The 10,233-nt window shown below is 38.9% G+C and overlaps 1 protein-coding gene across 1 annotated transcript in view; it reads right to left on the bottom strand.

Annotated features, from left to right (window-relative positions):
* The window catches only part of LOC124266235 (gamma-aminobutyric acid receptor subunit alpha-2-like), a 113,473-nt gene extending 104,414 nt beyond the window's left edge, over positions 1-9,059 (bottom strand). Inside the window, exon 1 of the mRNA XM_046701051.1 lies at positions 8,676-9,059. Coding sequence (XP_046557007.1) covers positions 8,676-8,719 — 44 coding nt within the window. The 5' untranslated portion in view covers positions 8,720-9,059. The remainder of the gene's footprint in view (positions 1-8,675) is intronic.
* Positions 9,060-10,233: the final 1,174 nt, after the last annotated feature.

Genomic DNA, 10,233 nt, shown 5'->3' on the forward strand with positions numbered 1-10,233 from the left:
TCTCTAATATCTTAAATGTTTTTCCAGAATTCCAGAATGCGATGTGATCATGGGGGGTTCAATTAGTTGTGCAGCCTCGTAGCTGAGCGTTCGCTCCTTATCCCAAAGGACTTCTAATGTCACCACTGTGATATTGATCCAGTAGTCCATAGTTTGTATATATACAAGAACACAGCTGTTAATAATTACATCCTAGTTATATCATCTGTTGTCTGATAATTCACTTGTCATCAGGAACCTATAACACTCTTTACCCTCCAACTTTACAATTTGATAACTAACTTCATTTAATCTTTGTTTAACACAACACTCAGCAATATTCCTGCTATATGGCGGCGGTCTGTAAATAGTCGAGTCTGGAGCAGACAATCCAGTGATCAGCATCATGAGCATCGATCTACGCATTTGGGATACGATGACATGGGTCAACCATGTCAGCGAGCCTGACACCCGATCCCGTTAGTCGCCTCTTACGACAAGCATGGGTTACTGAAGACCAATTCTAACCCGGATCTTTAAGGGTACAAAGAGACAGATCTTTGTGACATAAACTGACATAATAAACCCTCGCTTATGACAATCCACTACAAAGTTCTGGCGACCATAGAATAATTGAGCGGGCGATATAGATGTACGCTGTGAAGATAGAACACAGATCATTTTAGTACAGGCCGGTGTATGCAGATATACACGAAACGGCAATACCATGTCCATAAATAGTAAGTTACAACTGTTTGATCACGTATTAGTGTATTGGCACAATCGATCTCACCCCTTTATCGTCACCAGTTTACAATGGTGTCCTTTCTAAGCCATGAGAATATACATGTGACGGTTAATGGCCAGTTGACTGGGGATATATTATCTCCGACCACATAAAGTACAGTTTGCCTCTAGGATTTCATGGAAAAATCAATGAGAGCCAACATCCATGTAAAACCCTTAATGAGAAAATGCCATAACATACATGAAATATGATCTATATCGAGATGTTCGGAATAAAATGATTATTTTGATTTGTGTAAATCATAATGACAAGTTGTAAATGTATTATATTTACATCGAGATGACGATATATGGAAATATGTCAGTATGTATATAGACATTCGCGCGATGCCATCACTTGAGGCAAATGATGAGCAAGGTTGTTTAACCGTTATGTCTTCATAACGCAAGCGGTGTTGTCGACCATATAGAGTCACGCCGAGAGTACTTAAGTACAGATACCCAACCTTCGATTTTGCAATAAAAATGCATATTATTGCCGCTATTATTAGACCAGTGGAATTTAATCAATAATTATTCTACGTTATTTCAGATGCCGTTTAATCATTCTCGAAAACCGTAATCGGGCAAGACAGTGTCCAGAATATTAAAGAACAGATGAATGATTGAGTTTATACCTAAAAGAATTTAGGATCAATTTCGGAGAGGTACATTTTTTCTTGTTTTCACAAGAATTTGATCATTGACTTGACATTAATCACTCACGTGCCATCTAATAACATTTAATACCCTGCATTAACGTAGAATCCCGTTGTCGTTATCGCTCTCGCGAGAGCTATGTTGACCAAAACAGAGACACGAGAATGCATGGTGCGCAGATATATTGCTATCTCGGGACCGGGAGGTCACTTAAATATAGATAGTCATTAACCGCTGACCTAAGGTCAATGGATGATAAAAAATAATTATTTGACCTTGTACGTAGTATATTGATGATCATAGTTAGTTGCCTTTGTTCTTGTAAATGGAACGTCCTTGGTGAATGAATATTCGATTATTTCGTTACGCTTTATATGTCGCGATGTGAGTACGGGAATGTTTATTGTATGATGTTTCATGCTTTTGATCAAGGTTCGTCGTTAATATAATAAACTTCATCGACATGATAGAAATTGAGATAATAAACACGGAGCAGTCATGTGGAAAGAGACACATTGTTGAAGCTGAATTGAAAACGAACCGCATGCTTAAATGATCCTCTAGATTTTGCTACTGTTAATATAAATGAATATCAACACTGAAAATTGTAAATAAATACTGAACAGGTGTGAGAGTTTTTCATATCAACTGTAACATGATACCTAACATGCTATTGCAAGCGACCGACAACTAAAGGTCATGGCAAGATAATTATGGCACCGTGTTATATTGTTTCCGATGTACAGAATACGATGATATATTAGCAGATCGTTTTGGGTCCCAATAACTTCAGACATTATGCTAACGTGTCACAGAATATTCTGGTCCATTGGTTTGTTTTGTTCAAATGGCAAAGGTCAGGTGACGAACAAACGCTTTTTATCGCAAGTTTGAGTTGGGAGTGCAGGATCTGCTAAACCTTTTGCGAATACCTAGTGTCATTACTTGTTTTCAGTTGCACATTGGTACGCTTTCACGGTTCTTTGTTTTTACACATAGAAAATTAATTCCGTTTCAGCTGGGGTGGTTGGGTATCCCAGTGGATAAAGCGTTCGCTCGTCACGCTAAACATCCGGGTTCGATTCCCCACATGGGTACAGTGTGTGAAGCCCATTTCTGGTAATATTGCTGGAAGTGGCGTAAAACTATACTCACTCACTGTTTCAGCTGATAATCGAGACTAGTTATTCTCTGTCGTTGACTTGATATCGATATTATATCACAATGAGACTAGTTATTCTCTGTCGTTTATAACGAACTCACGGATAAGACGAACTGCATTATTGGTACCGGGCATTTGCTGTATACTGTAGTCTAAATGTGTAATCCCGAATTACGATTATAACGAACTAACATTAGCTGACCGTTCACTTGGCTATAACCGTAGTTTACTGTATCTGGAATATAGTGAGTGAGTGAGTTAGTTTTACGCCGCACTCAGCGATATTCCAGCTATGGAGGCGCATCTAGAAGATAAGTTATTATTGTTCCAGTTAGTGAAATAGAAACTCTATGACAACTGCTTGTAAGTAATATTTAACCTGTTTGCTGGGAACCGTGCAACAGGCCATCTCTTCAGGGTAACGTGACGCCGAAGTGCCTCATTGTACACGACTTCTACGACAACCACGGTGTATTATTCAGCTGCTGGACCCTCACGGAATGCAGAAAGGGAAGAGTGGCATGTATATTGTCACTAAAAGGGGTATATAACCACGGTGAAATGACTCATGATGAAACTTCAATCTGCAAATACAGAAGATCTCATTGCCTGTCATTAATTTGTTTGTTTTTACGTACGACTGATATGTTTATGATTGTGGAAAGGACAAAGGTCTAAAACAGTCTTTTGAACTTCAAAAAATTGCGACATTACGAACAATGTGTGTGATTTATCTATTTGTGCAGGCAGGCAATCATGCCTTTAGCAATTGGTAGAAAGCACCGGTCTAGCCATTCCCTTTTTAAAAAAGGGTTTCGTTCTTTCAGTTGAAGGCAATTTGCAGGAACCTTGATGAAATTCCTACTGGAATGAAAAGTAAGCCTCACTCGATTTCTCAATATTGATTAAAGAAACACCAAATTAACGACCGCCTTTCTACTAAGAACTTCTGAACCGCCTTCACTATCGTTCCGTGACCTGGGGTGTACAATCGAACAGAACTTCGATTATGCCTTAAATTCAAATGTTGACTTGTCAAATACAGTGCCATCTGGTGAAGTAATGTGATGTCAAAGGTTATTGAGTAACCAAGGTGTTGGAGGCACAATGAACTGTGGTGAGTGAGTGAGTGAGTGAGTTTTAGTTTTACGCCGCTTTTAACAATATTCCAACACTATCACTGCGGGGGACACCAGAAAAGGGCTTCACACATTGTCCCCCATGTGGGGACAGCGTCTCCGAGACATCATGGGAAGCCGACATAAACAAGCAAATAAGCCTCTGATGGCTACATATCACCATGACAACATGAATACGCCATGAACGAGTTCTACAGAAACGATGTGGACGTCACTGATAACACAATGCTATTCCAGCAAAATCACGGCGGGGGACACCAGAAATGGGCTTCACATATTATACCCATGTGAGGAATCGAACCCTGGTCTTCGGCGTGACGTGCGAACTCTCTAATCACTAGGCTACCCCACCGCCGCCATGACCTGTATGTGCTTGTTCAATTTCAGATCAATATTTTATATAACATGAAGACAAACAAAGACGGCATAATATCCAATTAATGAATATTTAATAACTAACAACTCTCAAAGCCTGATAATGACCAGTCTCTATTTTGGTAAAACGCTTAATAATAATGATAATGAAAATGGATCATTAAACACCAGGTGTTTGCGAAAAAGGTCACCACCCCCTGCCCTGCTTGGAGTACCTGCACTTACACAATAGTTTCATTTCAACCTTAGGCCTGTTTGAATTTCCGTTTCGTCTATTTTAGTTGCAATTTAGTTGGGTATAATTCACAATTCTCATGTGTCTTATGATTTAGCGAGAATATTTACCGTTCTACACAATATTAACATAGTGAGTGAGTTGGTTTCAAATATCCGTTGAACTCTTTTTATGTTGGATTTGGGGACTAAAGCACGGAATGCTCAGGTTTTAACTTTTACCACATTGTTGAGTGAGTGAGTATGTTATTACGCTGCTTTTACCAATATTCCAGAAATATCACGGCGGGGGACTTCGAAAATTGGCTTCATTCATTGTACCCATGTGGGGATTCGAACCCGGGTCTTCGGCGTGACGAGCCAACGCTTTAACCATTAGGCTAGCCCACCGCCCCAGAATTGGCCCGTGGCCTTGAATGCGAAAGGAATACAATCCTGACTGGCAGAGGTTATGAAAAGAAAGATATGATTAATAGCCGTTATCTGAATGTCTTTGACATCAAATAGTTCAACGAGAGTCGATACAATTCGAAATATTTACATCGACAATCCTCGAAGATTTAAATTAATATCCACTCGTGGTGGCATATTTAGATTTCAAAAGACAAAAAGGTGAGAATACCTTTCATATTTATATTAGTGAAAGATTTCACATTTTACTATGCTCATCATCTGTCATCAGAACCATGTCCACCGTTTCTGCATAAAACTCTTTACTATTTTCCAAAGTACTTACAGAAAGTATTGCGTGTATGGACATACATATGTGCGTTTGTGCGTGTTTATTATACGCTTTAATGTTGTACTGAGGCACTTAATGACTCACGTGACGACGAAGCAGTTCCGTGACAATTGCATGATAACTCTCATCAAGTACCTCACATCAGTTCCGAGGTGAGTAGTCAAGTTCCATTAGTATTAATATACTATGTGCACATCTTTCTACTTACAGAAAAGACTCAACTCAGGGATAAACGACGCTAAACTAGACTCACTCACTCTTCAGATATGGAAGGGTATTTTCCCAAAATGATTGGTACCAATTTCGTAAAGACATTGGTTACATTCTGTGAGAAGACTCATTGAAGAATACTGCAATGACATATTACATACCGTTGGCATTTGAACAAGAAAGAAGTACCATAATAAAATTGTTAGAATATAATGTGAAATTGGCTACTAATTACAATAAATTTAACATTGTAAAAATAACACACCATCAGATAATGTCAACTTGGTGTCCTAAATTGACATCATCTTATCATTCAAATGTTCAAAATACTAGTTTATCTAGTCAGATTAAAAAACATATTTCTTAGCGTCAACACAAATATGGTAATTTTGTCATATGTCTGATACAAATTGTCAGATACAAATGCAATTACAAACTGGATTTGATCAAAGATAAGAAACATTACATGGGCTAAAACAGACGCTGAAACATTCCAAACTTTCGATCCGATCACAATCCGTTTGAAATAAATCACCGTTTCCATTTTGTTTCATGCTTAGCCATCATCAAACATAAGCGCTTCCCTGTCTTTTCCCGGCATTGTGTTCATTGTTAGACGATTGCTATTTTCTCGAAACACGTTATAAAGTTACACGAAGGTCTGTGTTTGTAATGGTATATTGCATTTGTAAACAGTTTTTTCATTAGCAGACATGTCACATATTCACAATCAGTGGTCGTAAATTCTTTCGGTTCACGTATAAGCAAGAAAGGACCAGACGCTCTTAAAGTTCGAAGCCAATTACTCCAATTAGATCACGACAAGGTCCCCACCAGTGCTTTTAGGAACCATCGCTCTTCCTGTATATTTTGACAAGGGCAGGGCCTGAAATCCAACACTTAGACACTACTCGACAGGTAATATCGTTAACATTCACAAATCTAATTGTCCGCAAGCAGAATGGGGGCTGTACTCTCAAGAGGACCAGCGTCTTTTAACGCTGGGCCACATCCCTTCGTCATAAAGTTAAACAACTTGCGTTCCCAGTCAATTGATATTTTTTAACCAAGGGTTCCTTTTTAAACATTTTAAGTTTGTTTAAACATATTTTTTACCTTTACATCAGTGTTCATAGGAATATCTGTCAACGTTTAATCTAGGAAGATGAAAGGGTAATGACGGGATGCTGGAGACATTTGTTCGTAAAATGACACATACATTATACTTTACTTTAACAATATTGCCACTTAAGAGTTTTATAACGCAATCCACCAATAAATATCAATAAAAGGAGTAAGTCTTCATTAGCTGTCGGATAAAAAGGACATAGAATATGATTAGTGGGAAAAGACAAATTTGTCATTTTGAAAACAGCTAGTTTGCATAGAGCCTCTCTAAACTGAAATCCGGTCACTATGCTTTCACGATACATGTTCATTTTTAGTGTTATTAAAGCGAAACGCTTTCATGAGCCTTTTGAAAGTATCCAATTTACGAATAGGGCTCATCAATCATATTATCTGGTTTTCCTAACATCAGACGGCCAATGCAATCACTTATACAGCAGAACTTATTTTGTCATTGTTAATGCTTTTGACATGTTCATTGTGTGCTGCCAAATTGTTGATTTTCTATCATTATTTTCGTTCTCTATATAAGGCTAAGACGTGCGATAACTTGCTGATTATAAATTTAGAATACATAACTAAGATATAAATACTTATGTCATAGATCTATAATTATTTCTTGATAAGAGTCTCTTCAGAGTTAAATCACTGTAAGAACATTCCTTCTCACCAATGTTGAACCGCTTATAAAGGTCTTTTAATCAGTTCGTACCTAACGCCCGCCGCGATTCCTTAGATTAGAATATGTTCGATAAGTCCACTCCTTGATGTAAAAAGTACGGTTGAAATGTTCATTACCAGGGTACTTAATGCTAATTTCATGGATGCACACCCAGAAGTTCATGATCCTTGCCTGTACGTTACATATGCTGTAATCAATGCCCGCGGTGCCATGCTTTCGAAGGCTCTAACCAATATTCTTCCACTCCATTGCCCCAATATTGACCATGCCGATGTCACGGGAGACCTAAATTTACCAGACTCTCTGTAAACCATGCCAAGTGCTTCAGAATGAGACAGCTGGCCGCTGTGACCTGCACCACGAGATATTATTGTATAGGAGGAACACGCCGGAATCGACCAAAGATGCCACATCAGCCTCTCTTTGCCCTCAAATGCTTCTCTCCTTATTTCTGCTGAAGAACTTGCAAATCACATTTCAAAAAATGGTTTTATTAAAAAGTACGTTATCGACCACAACAGATCAATGTCCCGTTCCGGACTCTATGATTAGCTCGGCATTTGTCATTCTTCAAAACAGATATTAAGCATGCCTTCTTTATTTGGCTGTGACACATGATGAAACCCACTGTCACTGACAAGGCTTTGTGGACTGAGAATATTTACTGTCAAGGCAAGCTGTTTGATATACGATGCCACGAGGACAGGTCAATGGTCGGAGTCCGTTATTGTTGGGAGATAATGACTATTGAGTTCTTGACCCGATTCTACATGTGTTTGGGTGTCCGTATTTACTGCTGGCTATCAGCGCTGGAAGCTCAGCAACTGGGGCCTAGTTCCACGAGACCAATTACACACAGCAGAAATTTGATTAGCCATCAGTTATGACTTAAGTACCGCCGTAAGATCAACGGATGTTCAAGGACGTACAATATGTAAGAATGTATTTTGTTCCTGACTAAACCAAGGATCCTATTGCAAATGTAGTAATTCAATATGCATTGATTTCATTTCCAGTTAATCGGGCGATGTAACTGATCATGTTGATCACCATCCGCTGTTTTATGTAATCGCGAAGATTAATATAGCTATTTCATCTTATGCTTTATTAGATATAGATATTGCTATTCGAGTTAACGTAGGATCCCGGTATAATACATTGACGTAATGATATACATCAAGCGCTGGGACGATGGAATAGACTGTTATGTGGAGGAAGATATTAAGCAGTCGAGGCATGTGTAAAGGTTGTCAGAGAGGCCGAGACATGTGTTCCCCCGGTGTTTGGTTAAGTCAGGGAGCAACAGAGACATGGAACAATTGATTTTCTTCGAAAGGAATGCCATATACACGTTTAGTAAGACCAGCAACGATAGAGTTAAAACACTACACCGCCTTGTCGGTATGAAATGAACACGTGTACATTTCAAGCACAGCGAAATTGACTCGTGTCAATTAATCATATATAACGAAGCCATAATCACCAGGTTTCTATTGTGATTGATGTCTCGGAATGAAACGTGTGAGAGTTAAGCTTGCAATGAGGTAGTAAAAGCTAAGAATAACAGTGATGGCTTACCTGAAATGAATGCAGAGAGAAAACACCGACAACAGGAGGTCCATTATCGTTGATGAAATCAATTGGGATGTATCTGGAGTCCGTCTACGCCTGTGTTACAATTGTGCTGTGTTGGGGCAATGCTTGGCTACTAGACTTGTTCTTCCCAGCTGGGCAAGCGTTGGTGCAACTGACAGGTGGCTATGGTTGTATATAACAGTCACTCGGCTATGGGGAGCACTGATTCAGGCGGCGTGACTCGTACTCTTTTATTGTTGTTAGCTTGTCAATAACATCGACGGTTGATTCCGTTGACTTGGTGAGGGTAATTGCCAAAGAAGGCCTTGAGGCAAGTCTTTGGTTCCAGAATAGGAAGGAACCATGAGGAGACTAGAAGCATGTAGAACGCGGCACGTGCTTAAATACAACATGGATCCTCATTGGTTCCTAGTCTGTAGCTGTGACCACGTGACGCGGAAGTGGAGCTCTCTGACATCAATCACGTGTGTTGGCACTTTCCCATCAATCTTGCCTCTCCGATCAACCAATTGTCAACACAGAACTGCAAAGGGAAGCAATGCAAGCTCATGACTTGGGCGAGCTCAAAGTCGGAATCCTACAGGGGAGAACGCAACCGATTGACTGCTTTTGAAAAGCTCTGCCCGTCCCGACAAATCAAGATATTTGATCAAAGTTCCAATTAATTTGAAGAGGTTCACCATGAGGAATATTAAAAGTTTGAGGTAAATTTGATTTATGGCTAAACAGTATTGCCAAACGAAGATTCGAATAGTAAGGGTAATCTTTTTTGCTCTAGAGATTTTTTCTTTTACCAAATTAATTATTCCATATTTTATTCCATTGGTAGTTTTCTTCCTAGGGTACACTTCTTAAATGCTTCGACCCGTAGAAAACAGCGATCAATTGATGGTACCAAGCCTTTTTGTGGGCATCGTGATAAAACACGGGCTTACTGGTGCTAAAGAAATAGTGCGTAAGCCAAGACTCGGCTTCTTTCTTGAAAAAAACGAGTTAATTTTGTAATTATTGGAATTACTAATCTGCGTTTTGCCTCATGTTCAATACAAATACTGGTAATGATACGTGAAGTTATGGAAAATTAGATGTATTGATTTAATGAAAACTATTGATAAAGGTGGCCATGGGATAAATAGGTGCCAGTAGGAGGATGGAGAAATGTGAAGCGAGACTGAAGATGAATCTGGAAAACCTAAAAGAAAACTTTCATTACCTTCGATACCAAATTGCAGGATGGAGAAGCAAAAACGGGCGATTATGTAATAGAAGTATGACAATAATATAATGGTTTGGCATAAAAAGCCTAATTTAGGAGAGAGTAATATGGAAATGTATTTTATACAAATTGAATGTTGACAGGTTTCCGTGGCCTTTTTGCCTAAATTTGAAGTGGATTGGGAACTACATTATCTCATATTTCCAGTTGAGACAACATAAATGTTTAAGAAACAAATTTAGTATTGACCGTATATGAATATACTCGGGTTGTTTTCTTTAATTTTAGAGGATCGTTTCTCATGAATATGTGGATCATTTTTCA

The sequence above is a fragment of the Haliotis rubra genome, unplaced genomic scaffold (genome assembly GCF_003918875.1).
Source record: "Haliotis rubra isolate DU_JTF1 unplaced genomic scaffold, ASM391887v1 Scf124, whole genome shotgun sequence".
Classification (NCBI taxonomy): Eukaryota; Metazoa; Mollusca; class Gastropoda; order Lepetellida; family Haliotidae; genus Haliotis; species Haliotis rubra.